The sequence below is a fragment of the Protopterus annectens genome, chromosome 10.part0 (assembly GCF_019279795.1).
Source record: "Protopterus annectens isolate FY-2018-M chromosome 10.part0, PAN1.0, whole genome shotgun sequence".
In the NCBI taxonomy this organism is placed as follows: Eukaryota; Metazoa; Chordata; order Ceratodontiformes; family Protopteridae; genus Protopterus; species Protopterus annectens.
The window spans coordinates 1,025,787,975-1,025,812,781 of NC_056744.1; the positions used below are offsets into that span (position 1 = coordinate 1,025,787,975).

General features: G+C 41.3%; 1 protein-coding gene across 3 annotated transcripts in view; it reads right to left on the minus strand.

Moving 5' to 3' along the window:
- ACADM (acyl-CoA dehydrogenase medium chain) overlaps positions 1-24,807 on the minus strand; it is a 633,245-nt gene that overhangs the window by 283,794 nt on the left and 324,644 nt on the right. For all 3 annotated transcript variants that reach the window (XM_044085786.1, XM_044085785.1, XM_044085787.1), the window contains one exon: positions 22,171-22,279. In XM_044085786.1, the coding sequence (XP_043941721.1) occupies positions 22,171-22,279 (109 nt within the window). The remainder of the gene's footprint in view (positions 1-22,170; positions 22,280-24,807) is intronic.

Here is a 24,807-nt window from a genome sequence, read left to right on the forward strand (position 1 = left end):
GTAGTGGAGAAATACCAAAAAGGTACAAGAGAACAGAAGGAAATGAAGTATCTATGATGGTACTAAGAATTACCACAAATGGCAAGAAATGTGGGAGAGGGGGTTATCAACAATTGTAACAGAGATTGTAAAATATAATATAATATATATATATATATATATATATATATATATATATATATATTTATATAGATATATAAATATATATATATATATATATATATATACACACACACACACACACACACACAGACAAATACATATATGTGTGTGTGTGTATGTATATACATATAGTGTAAACACATACACATATATATATATATATATACACATACACACACACACACACACACACACATACAAATACATATATGTGTGTGTGTGTGTGTGTGTGTGTGTATATATACATATAGTGAAAATACAAGGAATTAGCGGAATAAAGAAATTTTTAAAGACTTAGCTAAGAGCAACTGCTGATGCGTCTTGCTGACAGAACGGCAAACGAAATCTGAGGTAATGGAGAGAGGGGTATTATGGGTAGAATCTTAGCTTGAGAGTATTTTGGCTGGCAAGAGCTGGATAACGGCCAAGCCGGTTCCGAGGATCTGAACAGAGACCCATTCGTCAAGCATGAACGAAGATTGACATAAGACTGTATGCTTCTGCAACTTTGAAGATAAGTTCAAAATTCTGAAAGCCAAACACCTTTACTGAATCACTTGTGACAGACAAATTTACATTTATATAAAAGTAATCAGTCTACATTAACATAACAAACATACTTCAAATATACTGCTATATATCATAACCTAAGCAATCTTACATAAATTATTCAATTCCTACTTTTTGAAACAAGGCATCTTTATTAAACCATCACTTACTACATAGGCAATCGTACATTTATATAAATGAAAACAAAGCACACCTACACAATCCTAGTTGCAAGCATTGTACATCTGTTATAATCTACCCAATCTTTATCACTCAAACATTACATAGTTCATTTAAGTCCTGCCACCTGTTAAATCTCATTCCTCCCTTGTATGTATTGTTCCCACAATTCACATTTTTTCCTGTGTAGTTTGCTCCTACTCTTTTAAAATATCTCCATTCCAGTTGATTTATCTCTTGTTACTATATTCACTCTTTCCAGTACAGTTGGTTTAGATTTTGATCTCCATTTTCTAGTAATTGCTTTTTTGGCAGCCTCCATTATTACACACAGCAAGGCCTTACCATCTCTAGGCAATTCTGATTCTGTATCATAGCTCAGAAAAATCATCTCCCTCATCAGACCAATCTTCCCACTCAGCATCTCCGACAGTGCATCCTGCAAGGAATCCCTAAAGTCAGTCAACTCACTGCACTCTCAGAAAGTATGATGTTACGTTGTCTATCTCGCCTTCGTTTCTTGCTTGTTGGGATTGGAGCCGATCCTCGGCTCCGACTCTGCCATCTTCTATAGCACGAGCGCGGTTTACTGGCTCGAGGCTACCCCTTATCCCATGATGCCTAGCGCTAGCTACCCAGATCTCGTTTGCCGCTTCAGCTGCGAGGTTCATGGTTACTGGCTCAGGCTTCTATAACTTTCTTAATCTGCCTTTTTTTGTCAGATTAGGGTTTTTTAGGGTAATTGTTGTTATATTATAGCGATAACTAGTAGATTTAGCTAGTGTATTGTAGTCCCCCCCCCCTTAGAACTCGTTTAAATTAGAGAGTTCTCCCCCCTCCCCCCTGTAGTAGTGTTTAGTCTTTTGATTAGGTAGCTGCTTGAGTTAGAGGCTCCCTAGTCTTTATAAAAAAAAAAAAAAAATTTATCGTATATTGCGTTTTTTGTGGTAGTGTTCTGTTTTTACTTAGTGTGTTGGCCTGTTGGCCAAAGTAATTTAGAGTTGTGATTTCTTTTTTTGACAGGGTATGTCTAAAGAATCCAAAGTTTCAGGATTCAAGAAGTGTGACTCATGCTGTCAGATGATGTCTCTGACAGATGGGCACACTTCTTGCATCTATTGCCTAGGCGCAGTGCACCTGCAGGACTCTTTTCTATCTGCCATGCATTTAGCCCAAGAGTTCTGCAGGAGCACAAGAATAAACTTATTTTGAGAGGTCTTCTCAAGCCTCAGGATTCACCGGCCAAGGCTCAGCCAGTGAAATCCCCTAAACCGGCCAAATCGTCTGCTCCCAGCTCTGAGCCGTCATTGGCCCCAACCTTGCCTACTACTTCTTCGGTCCCAGCTGGAACCGAGAAGTCTGCTTCCTCGTCGGCTCCACTAGTACCCTCGGAGCCGTCAAGGACCCAAAAAAGGCCGAGGTCCCCTTCGCTAGACTCCATTCATTAGGCTCCTCGGTCTACCCTTTTGCAGAGTGACCGTAGTCATAGATCTTCACATTCTTCTCGGTCCTCTAGGCTCTCAGACCATGATGTGGAGAGAGTGGTCAGTAGGTTGGTGAAGTCACAGGCACTGGCCAAAATGTTGTCCAGCCCTCATCAGGTGTCGGCTCCGTCCATTTCTATTGATGTTCCTCCTCCGACTCCATTGAGCTCGGAGCCGATTGGGGTTCGAGTCGTGGAACCGTCGGCTCCGATTACTATTTCTCCTTCAGATCCGTCGTCGGCTCCGATCCCATCGATGGTGCCTTCCACTGAGGGATCTGGGTGCAGAGACTCCCTCGTCAGCTCCGACCCTACCCTTGTCCGACCCCGTTCTCCCTCTCAGAGCGTCAGCGCAGGTGAGCTCGGCTCCTACATCGGCCTCGGCGCCGTCTCCCTCGGTGCGGAGGAGGATTCCGGTCTCTTCGGAGCCGGACCCTTCTCTGCATCGTGGCAGGGATGCCTTCGATGTCATGAGGAGTGTGCTGGCCTCTAAGTCAGCTCCACCTTCGACCCCACTAGCTCCGTCCCCCGTGGTGCCTGCGTCAACCTCTGTCCCTCCTCCAGACCCCAAGCGTGGGGAACCAGCGCTCCAGACCTCCCCACTGGGTGTTTCCTCTTCCTCCGAGGCCTCCCCTGATCATTCAGAGGAGCCCCCTCGGAAGAAGAAGTGCAAGAGGAAGCACATTGACTCCCCCGAGTCTGTCACTTCGGATACCGATTTGGATGAATCAGAGGTGTCCCCGAGATCCCCCTCTGAAGATGTTTCCTTTGTGGACATCCTAGAAATGCTTAAACAGAGGGGGAACTGGAATACCCTTGCCCCTACCAAGGATGAATCCGTATTCCTGGATGCATTCGGTTCCCGACCTTCCGCCTCCTGGGTTTCCCCGCCCTTCGATCCACTAATGTCAGTGGTGACTCGAAGGGCTTGATCAGCCCTGGATACAATGGAACCAACCCCGATGAGGCCAAGCAAGTTTATCACTGCTCCCCCAGACAGGCAGTTCCTTCCTAAGGGTATTCTCGTGGATGCCATGGTGGTAGCAGCAGCCACTAAAAAGGAGTTAGCAGAAACTTCTTCCTCTGTCCATCCTCCTAACAAGGAGTCCAGGACCATGGACAGATGCGAGAAGCGAATGTTTGCTTCAGAGACCTTCTCCATGAGGTCACTGAACTACTTACACCATTTCACCAGGCTTCAGAGGGATCTCCTGAAAGCGCTCGGTGATACCCTTCAGGATTCATCAGCTGAAGGGGCTCAGGCTAAAGTGGCTTCTCAGCTGGCAACCCTTAACTCAGTAGTCAACTCCTCCATGAGGCACATTTCCTATGCAGCCGATGGTGCGAGTAGAGCCGCAGGCACAGGTGTGGCACTTCACAGACATGCATGGATGTGGCTGTGTAACTTTGCGGAACCCTTTAGAGCGTCATTCACCAACACTCCCTTTGACAGTTCTTTTCTTTTTGGACCACAGGTGAAAGACACTCTCACTAGTTGTGAGCAGGAAGGCAAGACTCTCTCTGCCGTGGGAGTCCGTTTTTCCACTCCTTCCAGACCATACCCCAAGGGTCAGAAGAATGGGAAAATGTGGTTTCGCAAATCCCAGGGAGCTTTGCCTGACACACGTGGTGATTTTTCCTCAAGGGGCAGAGGAGGAAATAATAACAACAGATGCTGCCCTCGTGGCAGAGGGCGTCCACAGAATCAGGGCAGCAGAGAATCTTTCTCTGACAAGCCCTTCCAACATCCCTGAAGTGTTGCCCGACTGTCCGCCTCTGGAGGCAGTCGGGGGAAGACTTTCAATGTACCCAAAGGCCTGGCTAAACCTAACGCAAGACAAATGGGTACATTCAATCATATCCAGAGGTTACACAATCCCATTCTTTCAACCCCCTTTACCGTCACACAAGTTCCCCCCCACATGTTCCACCCAATCTGAGGGACCAAGCAGTTATAGAAGTTTCAAAACTGCTAGAAAAAAAGAGTCATCCAGGAAGTCCCGGCAGACCAATACGAATCCGGAACTTACTCAAGGTTCTTTTTGGTACCAAAAAAAGACAGAGGACTGGAGACCTATTTTGGATCTCAGCAGACTGAACAAGTCTGTTTAAAGAACAAAGTTTCGGATGGTCAAGCTATAGTCCATTCTACCCTTTTCTGGGTCAGGACAAGTGGATGTGCTCCATAGATCTCCAGGATGCGTACTATCATATCAAGATGGACAGACGCTCCAGGAGGTACCTTCGCTTCTGGCTGGGAGACGGTCATTACCAGTTCAGAGCTCTGCCCTTTGGTCTCACCACATCCCCCAGGGTGTTCACCAAATGTATGGCAGTGGTTACGGCTCACCTGAGGCGTCAAGGATTCCAGATGTTTCCATATCTAGATGACTGGCTCCTCACTGCTACTACCAGGCATCAACTTCTTCAAGCCAGGGACTACAGAGTTTCAATTTGCTCTCAGCTAGGCATTACTATAAATTTCGAAAAATCTGCCTTGTTGCCTTTTCAATCTATTACTTATGTAGGAGCAGACTTGGACACAAGGAGCATGTACGCAAAGCTACCTTCGGACAGGGTGTCCACAATTCGCCAGCAGGTTCAATTCCTCATGCATTGCAAAAGGGTACAAAGTCAGGTATGTCCTTCAAACTCTAGGCTCTATGGCAGCGGCAATTCTTCTGATACCCCTGGCCTGTTTTCACATGAAAATCCTTCAGTGGCTTCTATTCACACAATGGTCCTTCCAACAGCTCCCCATGTCTCATATGATCATGATTATATAAGCATGCAAAAGATACCTTTCCTGGTGGATGGTCTCCCCTCTAGTGACTCAGGGCAGACCCTTCATTCAGTCCCTTGCCACAGTGACCATGGATGCCTCACTGATAGGGTGGGAGTGGGGGGGGGCATTATCATTGCAGGGACAGTCCAAGGCACTTGGCAGCCTCACGAGTACCATCTGCACATAAATGTCTTGGAGATGAGAGCCGTGCTCCTAGCGTTGCAAGCCCTTCAGGACTCTCTCCCTTCTGGGACCATTGCAATTCAAACGGACAACATGTCAGTGGTGTGGTACATCAACAAGCAGGGAGAAACCAGGTCTTACCCCCTATGTCGAGAAAAACTCCGACTCTGGCAGTGGGCGATTTCCTCCCAGCGATTTCTGATTGCGACGCACATCCCTGGGAAGTCCAACGTCATAGTGGACAGGGTCAGCAGAGCTATTCTCATGCCTCACGAGTGGTCTCTGAATCAGGTAGTTGCGGATCTGATCTTCCACAAATGGGGACAGCCTTACTGCGATCTTCAACAGCAAATGCAGCAACTACTTCTCCCTTTTACTGCTTCCCGGTCACCCTCCCAGAGATGCTCTAGTCCACGATTGGCCTCAGGGACTTCTTTATGACTTCCATCCGTTCCCTCTTATACCCAAACTCATACAGAAAGCTATTCTGTTGGGTCGCAAAATGATCCTCATTGCCCCCTACTGGCCTCGACAGATATGGTTTCCGTTCCTGCACCATTACCTCATCGAGCTGCCCTGGACTCTGGATCCTATTCCAGATCTACTGATTCATCAACCAGGAGAGTTGCATCAATCCCTCCAAACACTCCAGCTCACAGCTTGATTGATCCAATTCCAACCTTAGTCAGGCTTCCCAGCATTTCCCCAGCCTTGCGTGAGATTATTGTCTCCTCTCACAAATCCGCCACTAGGAAGACTTATGCTAGCAAATGGAAACATTTCTCTTGTTGGGCAGAGGCTAGGAACATGGATCCCTTTTCAGCCCCAGTGCACGAAATCTTGGAGTTCCTAACAGAGCTTTTCCATTCCGGGTCCGCTTCTGCCACAATCAGGGTTCAACTAGCGGCCATCTCTAACTTTCATGTTGGGTTTTCTAATCTAAACATTATGTCTCATAAGCTGTGTAAAGCCTTTCTCAGAGGGACTACTCTCCTTAGGCCCCCAGTAAGAGATCCCCCCTCCTCCTTGGGACCTTAATTTGGTACTAGCCTCCTTGATTATGCCCCCTTTTGAACCGGCTGCATCCTGCTCCATTAAGTTCCTATCTTGGAAAACTCTCTTTCTGGTAGCTATTACCTCAGCCAGATGTGTCTCGGAACTTCAGGCACTGAGTGTTCGTCCTCCGTAACTAGTTTTTCGTAAGGATAGGGTTGCTCTGAGAACTAATCCCTCCTTCCTTCCGAAAGTCTGCTCGGAGAATAAACTAAACCAATCTATAGACCTCCCTGTGTTTTTCCTTAACCACACTAACAAGGCAGAATACAAACTACACCAACTGGATGTTCATAGACAATAGCATTTTTACCTGTATAGAACGAAGGATATAAGAAAGTCAGACAAACTTTTCCTTTCCTATGCTAGGGGCAAACAGGGTCTTCCAGTTTCCAAAGTGACTCTCTCAGGTGGTTGTCTCACATTATTACCTTCATCTATCAACTAAGAAACAAAGAGTTGTCTCTCAAACCGAAAGGTCATTCTACTAGGGCTTTGGCCACCTCAGTAGCCTTCCAGGCTAGGTTGCCCATGGATTCTATCTGTGCCGCTGCCACGTGGGCAAATCCTCATACTTTTATTTCTCATTACAAGTTAGAGATGGTCTCCAGGAGTAGAGCTAACTTTGGTTCCACTGTTCTGAAGAGTCTGTTCCAATGAGCCACCCAGGATCGTAGGTTGTCCCAACAAGCAAGAAATGAAGGCATGATGACAACTTAACAAAAAGAAGTTATGTACCTACCATAACGTTCCATGTTAGTTGTCTTCATCTCACCTACTTTCTTGCGTCCCACCCTCTGTCCCCTGTCCTACTGGATCGACAGGAGTTTTGGTTTCACTGGCTGAGTTTTCTCTGGTTTGTTTCCTCTACTGACAGAGAGTTTTACAGGTTTGCTCAACCTGTTTGTTTGGACAGGTTGATTCTCTGGCTATGTCTGGGGTTAGCTATTACAAACAAGATCTGGGTAGCTAGCGCTAGGCATCATGGGATAAGGGGTAACCTTGAGCCAGTAAACAGCTCTCGAGCTATAGAAGATGGCCGAATCGGAGCCGATCCTAACAAGCAAGAAAGAAGGCGAGATGAAGACAACTAACATGGAACGTTATGGTAGGTACATAGCTTCTTTTTACCAATTACCTCTTTCTTCCCCTTCACACCTCCAACATTTGTTGTCTGCCTGAGGAAAAATTCTATAGAGTCTACTTGGGGTATAAAAATATAAATATAAACATTTCTAGGCAAAAATCCTATATCTTCTAGATTTTGTTGCATATTTGGGAGACATACATTATCCTCCCATTGTTTCTTTGTGAATTGCTTATCCAGTCTCTCTTCCCAATTATTCTAACCTCCTCTGATTGATTCTTATAGTTATCACACAATATTGTACATGCTCTACTAATTATTATTTTTAATAGCAGCTTCTATTCTAGATTCTATTAAAAACTCTACCAGTGCTGGTCTTTCGTTTAGAAATCCCCCCCCCCATTTCTTTCCCTTTGTCTACACTTTCATATCAATCCCTGATAGAAAAGGCAATCTCTAACCTGCAGTACAAACAAATTCTTGGCGTCTTCCCATTCTATCATCTTTCCTTCTCTAGTTATTTGCTACCTTCTTTCCTTTGCCAGTTTTCTCCAATAAATTCCAGCCCCCCCCCCTTTGCTTATTTGTCTGTATCCCTAATTGCAGTCATCCTATCGGCAGAATCTCCTTTCTCCATTCCCATGTTGGTTTAGTTCTTAGAATACTTTCTGCTACTTTATGGATATAATATTCTGTATGGTTATTGCTGTTCTCCTTAAAGGCCTGCATCCAAAATCCCAGTCACTCCTTGTTTCTTGAGCTTCCCCCCTGTTTCATTATCCCTTTCCAATTCTGCTTGTGCTATGTATAAGAGTCTTAACTGTATAGTTCTGAAATACCTTTTCAAATTAGGTAATCCCAATCTGCCCTGTTCTACTGGAAGTATCAGTTTATCCCACTTGACTCTTGCCGATTTCCCCTCCCAGATAAAGTATTTCAGCTCTTTATTAATTGCTACCCACAACATCTCCTCTGGTTGATAAAAATATGCTTGATCTGTGTACAAGACTAAAAGGACTAAAATATTTTAACTGTTTGTATTTTACTATCCATACCTATATAACAGAGCTTCCATTTTCTCAATTTTTGTGTTATCTTTTGTTTAGTCTCTTCCCACATATCCTTAGCTGTCACACTAGAATCATGTTTAATCCATACACCCAAATACTTCATTTTAACATGCCCCCGTAAATATAGATATTCCTGAAGCAGTTCCTGTGTGGCTACATAACTTACCGCTATTGCCTTTGTTTTAGCTTCATTAATTTTGCATGCAGAAAAGATCTGAAACTGTCTCAAAATGTTCCACAACACTGCAATATCAGGAGACCCTCTTGCTGTGAGGCAATGATGCTACCGCCGCACCACTGCGGCTATTTCAGGTATAAAATAATACCATCTGCAAATAAAGCCAGATTATCTGACTACCATACCAATTATATCCTTGGATTTCTGAGTCACTTATTTTCTTTGCCAATGATTCTAAATATAATGCAAATAATAAAGCTGAAAGAGGATACCCCTGCCTGGCTCCTCTGCTCAAGCAGAAATTATCACAGAGCGCCCAACCCACTTTAATTTTTGCCTCCGATCCCTCATATATCCTCCTAATCAACTTTATAATTTTTTCAGAAAATACAAATGTTTCCATTGCTCTGCTCATCAAGACCCATCAACAACACCGGTATTTTCTTACATTCTGATCCCTCTGAATCATCAGTGTTCTGTTAATGTTGTCAAATGCTTGCCTCCCCTCCACAAAACCACACTGATCCTTATCAGTTTTGGTGTTACTTTTGCCATTCTTTTAGCCATTACAGACATGAACACTTTATAATCATGGTTTAGTATTGAAATGGGCCTGTATGAAGCTGCATCTGATGGATCTTTGCCCTCTTTAGGTATTACAGCTACCACTGCTTTCTTCCAGGACGTTGTACTTCTCCTCTTCTTAAGATACTGTTAAACAAAACCTTCTAGATCTTTATCACTTTTTCTCCTCCTAACTTCCCAACTTCCACAGGAATACTATTTGATCCTGTAGACTTTCCTGTAGATTGGTTATATATCACAAATTTATGTCATCTCCTCCTATCCTGTTACTAATTGAGCCTCATCTACCGCCAAACTTGGTATATTTAATTCTTCCATAAACATTTCCATTTGCATCTTTTCTCGGTTTTTACATTTCTCTGCTTTATACAGACTCTCATAGAATTTCCTCAAACAAAAAACAAACACCCCCAATACTCCCCAAAACCATCAACTTGATACTAACACAAAAACTATGTACACTTTCTAATACTGAAGGTTTACCCTCCTAATAGAAACAAAAGTCCTAAACTGACAGCGACAATCATAGACTTCAGTTAACCTAAAAGAAAGGTTATCTATGCTAAGACGCATGGTGCAGCCTGTGCTTCTACTAAGTGCTGACTGGTTTCATCTTATCTTTATAGCTCTCCCAACTGGGAAGACCCCTGAATGTTTTCAGAGAACATTAACTACCTTGGGAAAGCCCTTGAATTCTTTCAAAGAACATTATCTCCTAGCTAGTTTCTCTTTTCTTTTTTCCCAGCCAATCACTCTCCACCAGACTGTAGCTTGAAGACAGCTGGGTGCAGCAGTTTGAAACTCATACCTGCATTTCGACATTCCCTCAACAGTGGAATAAATTTGTTCCTCTTCTGTCTGATGTACAATGAATGAGCAATCGTTCTCCATAAATATTCTGCAGTCTCCCACTTTTACTACTTTGTTCTTCTGCCACAGTTTTGTCAGAATCAACTCCTTCTGCTGGTGGGATTGCATCTTTATTATTAATGTACAAGGTTGCTTTCTTTTAGCCAGGATTGGAACATACACACTACATGCCCTTTCAACAACTCCTGCTGTGGAATACCAGTCCAGTTGCTTATCTGTGTTTTCATAAAATTAATGCAGTCTCTTCCTTCCAGTTTCTCTGGTATAGCTGAAAATCTTAGGTTTTCCCTACGTGGCCTGTCCTCTACCTCTATTATTATTTTTTTTTAAATATCTCTCCCTGAGTAGTCTCATATTCAGTGAGCCTTTAATTCATTTCGACCTCTGATTTTTGCAGTTGTATCATCTCATCTGAATATCTGTTTAAAAATTCTTCTATTTTTCTAGTCTTTTTTTGTGCTGATATACTCCATCAATGTTTTGTTTATTTTAAACAGGTCTGTATGCAGTTGTCTTTTATCTTCCTATAGGTTATTGGAAGTCATGTCTGAAGGCTGCATTACTTTTTGCTGAACAGCTGCAGAACTTTCCCCAGTCAGTGTTTCTTTCTCACTTTTTGTAGCTGTTTTCTTTATTCCTGGCATCCAGTCTGTGCACTTACTAGCCAGTTATTGAAATGTATCCATGAAAACAACTCTACTGGCCTTCTCTGCTGGGTATTTGTTTTCACACTGGGACAGCTAGAAATAAGCTGTTACTCAACGTGCAGCCTTCTTGGAAGTCCAGGATTTTTTTAAACATGATATTCTGACTAACTGCGAAAGTATGAGGAATGTTTAGCATGCAGTTTCTGTTTTTGAGGAAACATCTGCTTTAAATTATTTGTTTCTTCTATTGTACTAGTCATTGCTCTCTGTTTACATTGTGTCTATGTCTTGATAGATAATTCTTTCAGGGCTATGGCCTCTAGTACTGTTTTGAGGTAGTCTGCCTGGCTGCATTCTCTGAACCTCCCAAGAGGATGTGAATAATGAGATTTTGTTTCCTCTTTTGGATACAGATTCACTTTTTGATATATTGGCTGCAAAGGCGGCTCACTTTATCAGTTTTCTGCTTTACCCATTGGACTATCCACTGCACCAAGAATGTTTACGTAGCGGCCAGCTCCAGTTGCAACTCACTGCAGGCTACAGGGGTCCATTTTCTTTCTTCCTTATTTAGCTGACTTGCTTACTTTGCAGAGTCTTTTTCAAAGTGTCAGGAATCTGTTACTCAGGTGAGAGATCTCTTAAGCTGGGATTCTAAGAGAACATTCAAAAGTCCTTTTTGAATCCTTCACACAGAATTATGCTCCTGGGGTGTCAGATATACATTTCAGATCAAAGAGCTTTTCTTCCACAGGGAAGAAAAAATAATAGACCTATATCTACATCTACAGCTAAGGTTTTCCATTCAGACTTCAGTCACTGCAAGGAAATACCTCAGGATTTTCAGTCTCATCACATCTATGATCTTCATAATAACCCCGGCAATACTCCACTTGAAAGATACTGGGACAAAAGAGACTTCAGATATCATTGCACCAGCAGCCCTTGTCTTTTCAAATCCCAGTGCTGGGGTTTGTCAACAGAAAATTACTTGGCGGAGACAGCAAATATCTCTGATTTTGGGTCTCCACTTACCTTTCTCTGTTCCAAAGCAGTCAGTCATCTGAGATGTCTCAGACTTTGCTGGGGGAGCAGTTTCAGAAGGGATAATAGTGCAAGGTGTGTAGGACACCTAGAACAGATGCAAGCACAAATATGAAACAGATGCTTGCCCTGATCAAAGCACTCAACTCTCTGAATCAGCTTTGGTCCCCAGGATCTCTTCAAGGTTTTTCAACAATAGCACAATCATGTGGTACATCTTCAAGCAGGAAGACCAGATCATACTGACTTTGCTGACTAGCCATGTCAGTTTGGATAACAGCTTTGTAGCACAATTTCACTCTACATGCGTCCTCCATTCTGTCAGAGCAATATTATGTGGCAAACAAGCTGAGCAGGACAGGTTAGACCCTCACAGATGCAAACCACAACAGGTCGTCTTCCAAGATATGAACCCATCTGTTGGAGTTCATTTAGTGGATCCATTTGCCTCATTTTTAAATAGTCAGATGTCAAGATTCGGCTCCAGGACACTGTGCTAGATGGCCTAGAAGACAGATGCCTTTTTCTATAATATGAGGTGCTAATGATGTCATAAGAAGGCAGAAACATGCATGTCCACAGGTAGAGGGGTTTGGCTTTACTGGCCAGAAACTGTCCATAAATAGACTTAAAAGTAAAAGAAAAAGTCTTGGAGATTCAGAATTGCCATTTAGCTGAAACACCTGATATCTTTAAATGGTAATTTGCATACATCCCATGGTGCCTCTGATACAAGAGGTTTAAGGTATTACACAGTTGACTTTAATATATATATAACTATACTAAGTAACCTGTGGGCTCTGAGCATCACAAAGTCTTTTTAAAGTGGTTCAAGTTTATTCCAGCTGGTAAAGCCTCTATGGAAGATACTTTATTAGATTTAAAAATGTTTACAGGAAAGATTAACTTTGGCTTAATTATGGATGAAAACTTATCCTTTAACAGTGGCACAGCTGTCCCTAGGAGGAAGTGTATGGCAAATCACCCTCTACATTCTGTTCTCACAATTTTTGAAAAGATATGCGAGAGATATATTTGGGAGGCCTTGACCAGTAAACAAAGGAAGAAAAAAATTTGAATATGCCTGCCAAAGAAAGTGCACTTATGAATGGTTTCATTAATGACAATAGTATCAGATGCATGAAACTGGATAGGGGGGACTTGTTATAATGGACACCCAAGATTATTCTGGGAAAATGTACAGCTTATTGAATGACACAAAAGTCTATATGGTGGTATCTGTTAATGAGATTAACATTGCCCACCAAGCCATCAAGATTGCAGTGGACAATCTGTTGTTACTTGAACAAATTACTCAGAGTTTGTACGATTATTTAAGGGTGGAGCATCCTATTATTCCCAAAATCTTAGGAATTCCGAAAGTTCACTCCTCCATTGCAGATCCAATGGCGGCTGGTGACTTCAAATCAAAGGGGGGCTGCAGGAGACAGCTGAATGGGTGGGGCCAATGAGAAGGGGTGTGGTCAACTAGAAATGAGTGGGGCTATGGTACAGTGGGATCAATGTTGGCCATGCTTACCAATTTACATGAAATAAATGCTCAGTTACTACGGCGCATGCTGAATACTATACACAGCACACTGATACATGTATATACACTAATTCTGAAAACAACTGTCACGTCCTTTATTACAAATACTGTCATATGCATTTCAAATTTTCAATACCTAAGGCTTACGTGTTATCTAGTTAAGTAAATATTCTCTGCATGGCACCAACATAAATGCTTTCAATGTTGGTAATTATTTAACATTATGCGTATTAAAGCTTATTAAAGCTTACTTGCATCTTACAATCTCAGACAAGCTTATCTGATGGTCATTAAAGCATTGTTACTTAAACAGAGCAACAACAGGCACTGCAACAACATGCATTTTCTGAAGAAGAAGCATAAATCAACAGTATAAAAATATGGCAGAAAACCAGAACATTCTGCAAAATCAAGGATAGATGTAAAGCCAATGTACTTGTGTCTACCTTGGATGGAGAGATACTCTCTCTGCACACTTACACTGAATAACTGCTCCTTGCCTTGTTTAGATGCATCCAAAGTCACTTTATGAGGGAGTGGGGTACAAGTTACAGCAAGCAGGTCACAATTTGAAATGTCTCTGGCTGATGGTGATGGCCCTGACACATTTTTATTTGTCATATTCTCAACCTCAAAGCAAGAAATTTGGACAAAGCCATAAAAAGTGGGACAAAGGCCCAAAAATAAGGACAATTTTTAAATATTGCTCTTACAAACTTAAAAAGTTAATATAATTGTAGATCTTGCATTAGTATGAATTTTCTGAAGGGTATGAAATCTGAACCTCAATGTCATTATTTTCTAACTTCAATCTTTAATGATATGCCACTGATTTGCCAGAAAAACAAAATTTTATGAAAAACGACCATAAATGCGATGCAACAATCTGGATATTCTGCGAAAATCTGTATACACACACACACACACACACACACACACACACACACACACACACACACACATATACACATTATATATATATTTGATTGGAGGTTTTCTGCCATTGCTTCACTAAAAATGAAGTGAAACAAGCCCTCTGGTCTACACCTAAGCAAAGGAGAAATCCAATGCTAAATACTACTAAAAAAATGAAAGAACCACTTGTCTCAGAACTTCATACCAAAGTTAGCACGCCAGAGCTTCTCGGTTCGATCCTTGGCTGGGGTGCCTTCGTGCCTTCTGATCTCATAGTCTGCCCTCCCGGTGTCTGGTTGTCCTCCCGTGGGTCCGGTTGCTCCTCCTCCCCTCCACATCCCAAAGACATGGATTGGACACTCTGGACAAGCCCTATTGTGTTGTGTGTGTGTGGAGTGTGCTTCTGTGTTGGGTGGGGACTTGGGCTCGACACCTCGAAACCGTAACTGCCATTGCCCATTCAAATGTCGGTAGTGATCCGCTGTGGCGACCTAACCGGAAAAAGCCAGAAACAAAGTTAATATATAATCTCATCAATGGACTGTTAGCATGCATGAAAATGCAGTTAAACATATGACAACAAGAGCCTCTCTATTATAGAACAGGATGATTACAGCACAGAGGTTTACATTCTGTGATGTTCCTTGCTGTTTCAAAAACACTCAAATTTCAAGTCCATGTACAGTTAATGACACATATACTCTACTAAAGTCGAGTATTATCACAAAACTTTGCAAAACTCGCCATATAACAATTTTTCTGTCAACATTTGTTACTTTTCTGCATATTAGTCAGTGCCTCTCCTCGAGTAAACCAACAGGCTGTGTTTTCTCTTCCTTGTAACATTTGTTTATGTCAGTTTATTGGCTCATTGCATTCTTTTCCAGTAAACAGAACCCACTGTACACTACAAGTTAAAAAGGGTAAGACACAGAATATTCTACTGAACAGTTATTGATTATGTCTATAATATATTATTACCAAAACACACACCTGCATGTTATTGATAGGGTCAAAGTCACCTACTAGCTTACCACCTTTAGTTAATACTCCCATCAAAAGCTGTTGTATTTATTTTTCATCTTACATGTAAGTGACAAACCCTTTTATCTGTATTATAATACATTTAGAAGTGCTTATATTTAAAATGAATGCATTTTTTGCACAAAATATATTTAAGTAGATAAAAAAATGTGAGTAATTATTGTCAGAAAGCGTCCTATTTAATACAAGTCCTATGATTTGAAAATAGACTGAATACATTATCTGTCAGCTGCATATCATCTTTCATTCTCTCATTAAAATCTTAATTTCCCTTGTAATTATTATGTGAGCTATCATTAATATTTAATGCAGTTTTATAGTGTTAGACTATGGGGGATACAACTGCTTTTGCTGATGATTACTCCCAAACTGTATTCTTGTTATGCATGCTATGCACAGAAAAGAAAACCTTACAACATTTCATGCTTGCATATTTTTGAGTCAGCACGTTTATTTGTTTCTAATATAATATGGATTGCGCATACTTATGTCACATGTTTGAGATATCTCATTATTGATATAAGCAACTTATATTTTATTACAATGACACAGCAAATACACTCAGTATGAGAAGACAAGTGGCAGTTATATTTCTATTAGCATGACTGGTATCAGTGGCTGCAAAAATTGCCTCTGAAAAAAAAAATGTTTTTCCTTTTCCATGGAGTCAAAGACCTTTTGCATTCTGCTATAATATTTGGTACTTATTTCTCTGTCATTACCTAATTCTTTACCTACTAAGCCACGGTGGTGCAGCGGTAGCGTTGTCGCCTCACAGCAAGAGGTTCTCCGAATCGATTCTCGACTTGAGCGCCTTCTGTGTAGAGTCTGCATATCCTCCCCACAGTTGAGTAGCGTTTGAAAGACATGCGTGAATGGGCATGCCTTCGTTGAAGGTTGGGCCTCGAGCTGGCACCTCAGCACTGTAAGAATCTACTGCCAATCATTAGCAGACCGGAGTTCCGCTGTGGCGACCCCTAACTGGGAAAAGCCGAAAGAAAAACAACATTCGGGTAACTGAAGAAGCTGACAAATGGTTGATTTCAGTCATGAAAAAAAAAATACTGCACATGTTGTCAATTGCAGGTCAAGTGCTAGTTCTGAACATAAATAAAATGCTGCCTGTATGCCTTTATTAACTTACATTTCTTAACCGGGGAAAAGCAATGAACACAGTGGACCGATTTTAGGTTCAGCCAAGAGATAAAGTAAGAATAAAGAAATTACACTGTCCTGAAACAGCATTTTACAAAAATAACACGTGTAATAATATTCTAATTAGCTGAGTCATGCTGACAGATTCCTTATAAGTTCAACCAAGTTGCCGTTGGTTAGTTTAGATACTTACTCCATCCCCAGTAGCCCTTCTTCTTCCAATATTATTATTATTAATTATAATTAGAAAATGCGTACATACCAAGGGAGAGGCAAGAAAAACTATAAAATATGCAGTCTCATCAGTCAGCTCAGTCACTGACTCACTGTCCGATCGAAGTTAACCAAAGTAGTAGTATCGCTAATGACTGGTTCTCGCTCTCTTTTTCGGGAAGAGACCGAGAACCAATCAGTAGTCATCCACATCACGTACGTGACTGCGGACGTGGCAGTCCGCCCCCCCTTCCACTTTACTGGGCGGTTACCGCACAGACTTCTGGGCATCACACACTGATGCAGAACTCTCCATAGTCTGGACTGCCTTTACAGCAGTCTGAGAGAGTCCAGCTTTAGAGAAAATAAAAAAAAAACAGAACTCACCGACCATGCGCAGTTCAAGTTCCGGGACTTTGCAAGTCAGTCAGACTTGTTTTTACAGCAAGTCAGCCAGTTTTATATTTTAAAAATATTTTATTGTAAAGTTGTGTCTTTTATTTTACTTCACACAGCTGAGGGGGCTGCAGTCCAATGCCATGAGCCACCATAACAAAAAAGTATTCCTGTGCTGGGATTTAATAAAAGTACGGAGAGTGATTTTTGACTACTTGAATGTATTTTCTTTTTTTTTTTTTTTTTTTATGTTTGTTCCCGATTAAGTGCATTTTTTTTCAATTACTTGCTATTTTATTTTCGCATTTATATCGGGTATGTCTCAAGTCAACTCTCCTGTTTTATTGAGCAACACCCTGCATTCTACTGAATCTGGAGATCTAATGCCTTTGATTCAGCTTTTGACCCAGGCCTTGGTTAACTCCAACAACGTATATAGGAGTGGACGTGCACCTATTACTGACTGCAATTGCAGGCAGAGGAGGACTGCTGGAACTTCGGCTACTAATGGTTTAGGTGCTAATGGTAGCGGCAACAACTTTATTCCTGGTGGTGGCGCAAATGAGGACTTTGCTTCTACAAGTCAGGTGGTTAACTGGCTTGACAATAGAGAGATTGGCGCTACCAGGGTATATATTAAACATCAAGACGGTACTTATTTAAATCTTAATCAACAGATTGTTGTGCTGGAAAGGAGCTCGTTTAAATATAAAACGCTCCAGCTTGACAACGGTTTCCTGGCTGAGAGTGTCAGGAGACAAGAGGTTCCAAAAGGGTTACGTCTGTGGAAATTCCCACAGAGCTTTGAACTTAATTCACCCTTTCATTTGAAACTAGTTGAATTATTTGACAGGACAGACTTGGAATTAACCCGTCTGTTAATCAAAGATAATGAGAGGCGAATGGCCACGTTGAAGGACACTATTTCTAAACTTTTTAACTCCATTATTAATGATTTAGATTTCCCAAGACAATGAGATCGTTTCAACACTGTTTTTTTGCTCGATAGAGACCAGATCAATGCATTCCAAGGCTAGGAAAGATCGTAAATTGATCTGTGATGAAATGGATTACAAGAACCAAACTGTTTACCCTGTTCCCCCTGGTGGTCCCTGCATGGATACCTTGGAGGCTTTATCCAGCAATTTGTATGGTGGTAATGAGGAAAATGGAAGGCAGGATGCCAACCCCCCCCCTTCTGGGGATTTTTCTCTGAAGGGTTCAGCGACACTACAGGACAAGGGGAAGGCACAGAATCAACACCATTCTGGGGGCTCCAATTACCAATCGAAGAGGAAGAAATTTTTCAGGAAGAATACATGTACAACTCATTACTGTCTTCCCTAGGTGGCAACTTGGACTGCCTTGGCATTGAATCATCGAGTTTGGATACAGGTACTGTTTCTTTACATCTTTTTTTACCTTTATATAACTATACCAAGTTACCTGTGGGCCCTGAGCATCAAAAAGTCTTTTTAAAGGGGTTCAGTTTTATTCCAGCTGGTAAAGCCTCTATGGAAAATACTTTATTAGATTTAAAAATTTTTACAAGGAACCTCAACTTTGGCTTAATTATGGATGACAACTTATCCTTAACAGTGACATAGCTGTCCCTAGGAGGAAGAGTGTGGCAAATTCCCCCTCTCCATTCTGCTCTCACAATTTTTGAAAAGATGTGCGAGAGATATTCGGAAGCCCTTGACCAGTAAACAAAAGAAGAACATTTTTTTAATATGACTGCCAACGAAAGGGCACTTTTGAATGGTTTCATTAATGACAATAGTATCAGATGCATGAAACCGGACAAAGGGGGACTATTATTCTGGGAGAATGTACAGCTTATTGAATGACACAAAAGTCTATACGGTGGTATCTGTTAATGAGATTAACATTCCTCACCGAGCCATCAAGATTTCATTGGATGATCTGCTGTTACTTAAACAAATTACTCAGAATTTGTACGATTTAAGGATGGAGCCATCCTGTTATTCCTAAAATCCTCAGAATTCCAAAGGTTCACTCCTCCATTGCGGATAACCTAACCGTATTCCTGCACTGGGATTTAATTAAAGTACTGAGAGTGATTTTTGACAACTTGAATGTTTTTTTTCTTTGACAGGAATGTTCCTGTATGCTTTTCCATCCTTTCCACTGATATCCAGGGTAAATTTGAAGATACAGAAAGAATCACCCAAGATCTTTGAGGTGACTAACTTTCTGGCCCAGGCAACAGTGATTCTTCCTTCTTTTGAAAATGGCCAGGGGCAATTTCCACAAGCTGCCTCACAGAATTATATTTACTTGTACAAGTTCAGGAGCTGTTTGATACAGCCCAGCCCCAATCCCAATCACCTTCAACTGTCTGGAAGACAGGATCTTATTTTCCTTTAGGCACTTATTTACTGGGGAACATACAAGACGTACTAATACAGACAAGAAAGCCTACTACTAGAAAATCATACATCAGCAAATGGAAGAGTTTTTCTAGCTGGTGCCAACAACATAATAACTAGCACCCATTCAGGGCTAGTCGTTTTCTGCTTTTACAATATTTGTGTAAGTTACTTTCCTATAGCCATTTTTACTCCCCCATCATAGTTCAGTTATTGGCCATTTCAGCATGTTTGCCCATGGATACTCTTCCTTCATTACTTTCTCATGTCAAACTGTTCTGAAAGGGGTTTTACTTAAGAGGCCTCCTAGAAAAAAAGTTGCCCCTTCTTGGGATCTTCAATTTGTGTGAGAAGCTAACACCCGTTCCATTTGAATCAACTAATCTGGCTGACTTGAGGTTCTTAACATGGAAGTTTTATTGATTGCTCTGACCTCTTATGATGAGTCAACTGTATCTCATTTTGCATACAGAGTTTGTTGAGAAGTAATCTGTCTTTTATACCTAAAGTGGTATCAGAGTTTACTTTAAGACAAAGTATCTACTCTGTCATTTTCTTTTTTTACTGACCATAAAAATAAGGAAGAAAGGATACTCCATACCTTGTATATCCTCTGACAACTCAGGTACTATTTTGACAAAACTAAACTTTTCAGATCTTCTACTCTAAAGGACAACCTGTGTCAATACAGACCATTTCTAAGTGGTTGCAAAAGTTTTTTTTTTTATACCCCCCCCCCCCCAAAAAAAAAAAATCCAGGTAGGGTCAAGGTCCACTCTACTAGGGCTGTGGCTGTATCTATAGCTTTCTGGAAAGGACTGGATAATAGAAGCTTAACTTCGTCCTCTGTAAATACTTTTATAAAGCACTATAAGCTTGATTCCTTCTCTAACTATAGATCAAACTTTGCAAAGACCACTTTCCAGGGGCTTCTGGACTCATCCTTCTAACTCCCAAATATAATAAGCTAGGGTAATCTACCCCATATAGCTAAGATTACGGCAACAATGATCAATATGATAAACACAGCAGAGTTGTGTAAGTAAACTTAACATAATAGTAAATGTTTAAATGATCAGTACTGCAGTACCCACTCCTCTTACTTTTTGGTGTGTTGTTTATGCCAGGGTGTGTTTGTTTTATTTGTTCTTCCTGGCATTGTCTTTTCAGGGCTCATCCTTCCTCTCTCTGTTGGCAGGAAAACTCCAAAGGGCTTGGCACCCAAAACTTTCTAAGTCAGCTCAGATCGAGCTGCCTAACAGGGACTGTAGAAGGTGCTCTGAAGCTTTGGAAGTTGGCAGCTGTTACATCCTTGACAGGATATAACCCATAGCTAAACCTACTGCAGCAGTGATCATTCAAACACCTACTGCTATTTTAAGTTTACTTACACAACTGTACTTTGATTTGTATAGTGAGATTCCAAAGAACTCCGGTAAGACACCGGCATTGGTTCTCTTAAGGAATAAAAGTACAGCCGATGAAAACTTCATCCCAGAAAAGAAGAGATAGGAATGCAAGATAGGGAAAAACAAATGTTACAATTTAATGATGCATTCCAGCCCCAAAAAAGATCTTAAGGAATCCATTCCTCTGTGAGCGATCCAGGCCGCACCCCTGGGCCATAATGAAAGAAGAATCACAAGCAGTTTAAAGCATTACATACTCCAGCTACATCCCAAGGAGTATTGCTGATTGCAGTACTTTAGAATACGGCGTATACGACCCTGCTTTCAGGCACAAGCACTCACTTTCACAGATATTTACTTTTGTAAAACGTAAATTTGCAAACTATTGAAAAAAGTGAAACTTTTTAGTCACAGATTCCTAAACTTCCAAAAAAGTCGAAATTAAAGCTGCCAGGATTACACAACTACGGGAAACGCTAATATCAAGAATAGTTTCAGGATTACTTTTACTTTTGCTACAGACACAATGCCTGACAAATTCTGTAACTATTCAGACTTACTGTTACACTTACATTTTGTATGCCTGCAGTAAAACCATTCAAAATCAAAAAGCACAGACTACTAATGCCATCTCAAAGAGAGCGAAAGCATGAACTGTAATCAAGATGACCCTGGATTGTTTAGCAGCTCAGGTAGTGAAACTGCTGCTAATGGAAGATGGGTGAGAGCAGCCAAAGCATGCTTATTCAACCTGGGAGAGGGAAGTGATTCAGTCCACTCTAATGCTGGCATATATTAGAGAAGAAAGGGGCATAACATACAATGCTATGGGGGCTGGAGACATTTTCTTGGTGCTGCCAAGATACATTCATACAGTACTCTTCATCATGCATGTGCAGAAGTGAAGCGAAGGAAGACATTGTAGCTCCCTGTGTATGTGCATATCACCCACTGTGATTGGGGTAAGGGATCTAATGCTGGGGGGAAAAGTCACCATCTATGGGATGACAATCCCTATAGTCAGCTCTAGTCCCTACCATTTGTCACTGAACCAAACAAATGGACTCAAGACCAGTAGGAAGCTAATGGCTGACAGCATGGAGGGGGAGACATACATGGTGGTGAGGGTACAAACATAGAAGTCTTACAGTAATACTAACTACAATTTTAGCCAGTGCATAAAAACAAAAGCTGATGAGGTCATGTGGTCTTTGTACCTTTCTTCCAATTTGTATCCCTGGAGTATCTGCTTCCACAATAAAACCAGTGAAAGCTCTGCTAGCTGGAACACCAGGATCACCTTCAGAGCGAGCCAAAACAAAATACCTAGAAAAGGACAAAAAAAAGTCCTAAAATATGTATACATTCAGATCTATTTTATTAACTTATTATACGTCCGTCAAGAGACCAAATAGCTAAAATTAATCACACAGTATGTTCAGCTAAAGGGTGCAAAATGTGATCACTGCAGGGAAAAGAAAATTACTTGGGAGTCATTAAACGTTTTGCTTACCAATGCATATCACAGTAATGGGTAAAATGTTAGAAATACAACTGAACTGAGTACAGGACTGATCTTGGAATACTGCAGCAACTGTGCACCAGTCAAAAAACAAACTATTAGATGGAATGCCAAGATGCACACAGAAACGGAAGACAAATTCACAGGACTGCTAATTCCCTGAACAGCATGTATTTATTATCTGTGAGGGAACCAGAGTGCTTGATGAAGACCTACACAGATATTAAAGAGGGCATGTAGATTCTGTACAGAATGGAATTCCAGTTAGGAATGGCACTGCCGAACCAAGAGTTGTGAGATATTAATGATAACTGCTGCAGTATTATATCACCCATATGGGCAGAGACTCAGGTCAGGAAAATGGCATCCTGTTTCAAAATAAAGGACATACAAACCTTTTAAATGCAATGACTATGGCACAACAGAACATAGCCTTATTCTTCCTAGACTTGCTGATTTTTGTCATAAAGATGGACCTGTTATGTGGTGCTGAGGTAGCGTTGTCCCATTCGATTCCCAGCTTGAGCGTCTTCTGTGTGGAGACATACGTGAATGGGTGTACCTTCGTTGAAGGTTGTGCATCAGGGCCGGCAACTTGGCATGTAAAAATCTACTGCCAATCATTAGTGGACCGGAGTTCCGCTGTGGCGACCCCTAACCGGGAAAAGCCGAAAGACGCAACTACAACAACAACAACCTTATTAAAATCAATAAATGAAGCCATTATTGATGCCTTATCATTAGAATCGTGAAAAATTAAGCTAGTACAGTTGTGTGGGTAACTTACCACAAAGGCAAATGTTCAAAACAGCTCGCTGTTGTAGTATTCCTCAAAAATTGGACTTGGCCATCAGGACACCAGCAAAACATCTAGTTTATAATGCTTAGTGGTAAATTTCTGAACAGAGGACCGAGTAGATGTTTCCAGGGCAGATTTCGTGCCAGCACTTCAAAAATGCTACCAACCTAGAAGCAGCCCTTTCTTGGCTCTCACCATGACTACAACAACAAAAAGAGAAAGTGAAAGTCATCTGGAAATTTTTAGAAACTACTTGTCCCTTTATCACGTCATCATAAGAGACAAAGTTGATTTTTTTCACTGAAATCTTTAGTTCTACAAAATCCAAGCTATTGGGGTATACCTCAGCAGTGATGAATTCTTCCTTATTTAGTGGATTCGTTTAGTTAAGGGTAAATTTGGAGACTATCTTTGGCATGAAGCTTTTTTTTTTAACTCCATCCTTGTAAAAGACCAGAAAAGTTGAACACACAATGACATGTAACTCAAACTATTCAAGAAGAAGTTAAGGATACCAACAAACAGTCTTCCATGTTAGAAATTTAAAAGGAGAGCTGGCTGCCAGTTGAAAGTGGATGTGTGGTAACTTTCTAAAACATAGCTTAAATCACATGTAGGAGCAACCTTTTTCTTTGGTGGTCCAGTGTGTGCAGGACTTCCACAGGAAAATGCTTAACTCAAAAAAGAGGTTGTTTGACTTGAAAAAGAGAAACTAAAGGTGGATCCAGTAGCAAACAGGAAGAAATGGCTGAGATATACCTGAATAGAAATGTACACTAAGTTACAGTTAAACAGTTCACACAGCTAATGCAGAACCAGAGATGTCGCTGCTTAATATAGGTCCTGTCCTTTAATTTGGCACCAAATAGAAAAATTTTTCCATTTAGATAAATACGGTTTCACAGTAGTAGGTTTTCTTGCTGCACATTCTCAGAATAAAGCTTTCTAAAAGGGGCCAAAAACTTTTCATTCAAACTGTTTCAGGGTTTGAAGATTTGGATGAATCAGAGAACCCCTGTCCAGTGTAAGCATGTACACCCAGTAAAAGTAGTTTCTGGTGACTGCCCTTGGCCAGTTGCATTAAAAGAAAGAACCACTGATATCTGGACCAAAAGGGGGTTGCAAACAGTATTTCTGGAAAAGAAAGGAAAAAGGGAAATCATACAGAAGCATCCTTCTGCAGGAAACTGAAAATGTATCCGTCTTCCATGCATCTTTGCAAGGTGCCCAGGAGCAGAACAGTTTTATTTGTCTGTCAAGTTTGGAGGCAAACAGACCTATCTGAGGGATTCCCCACTTGTGGACTACTTACAGGAAGACCTCTGTGTAACATATACTTGTGAGGGTCTATCCTGGATGTGCTTAGGGAGTCTGCCACTGTACTCTGTTCTGAAGTAATATATGTTTCTGAACAAATAGACTGTGTTAAGTCCCAGGCTATCATGGCCAGTCCGCAAAGGGATGAGATCTTCATGTTCCACAATCTCTGTTATGTTGTCCATCTCCACCTGTAATGTGCCTGGAATGCAAAGG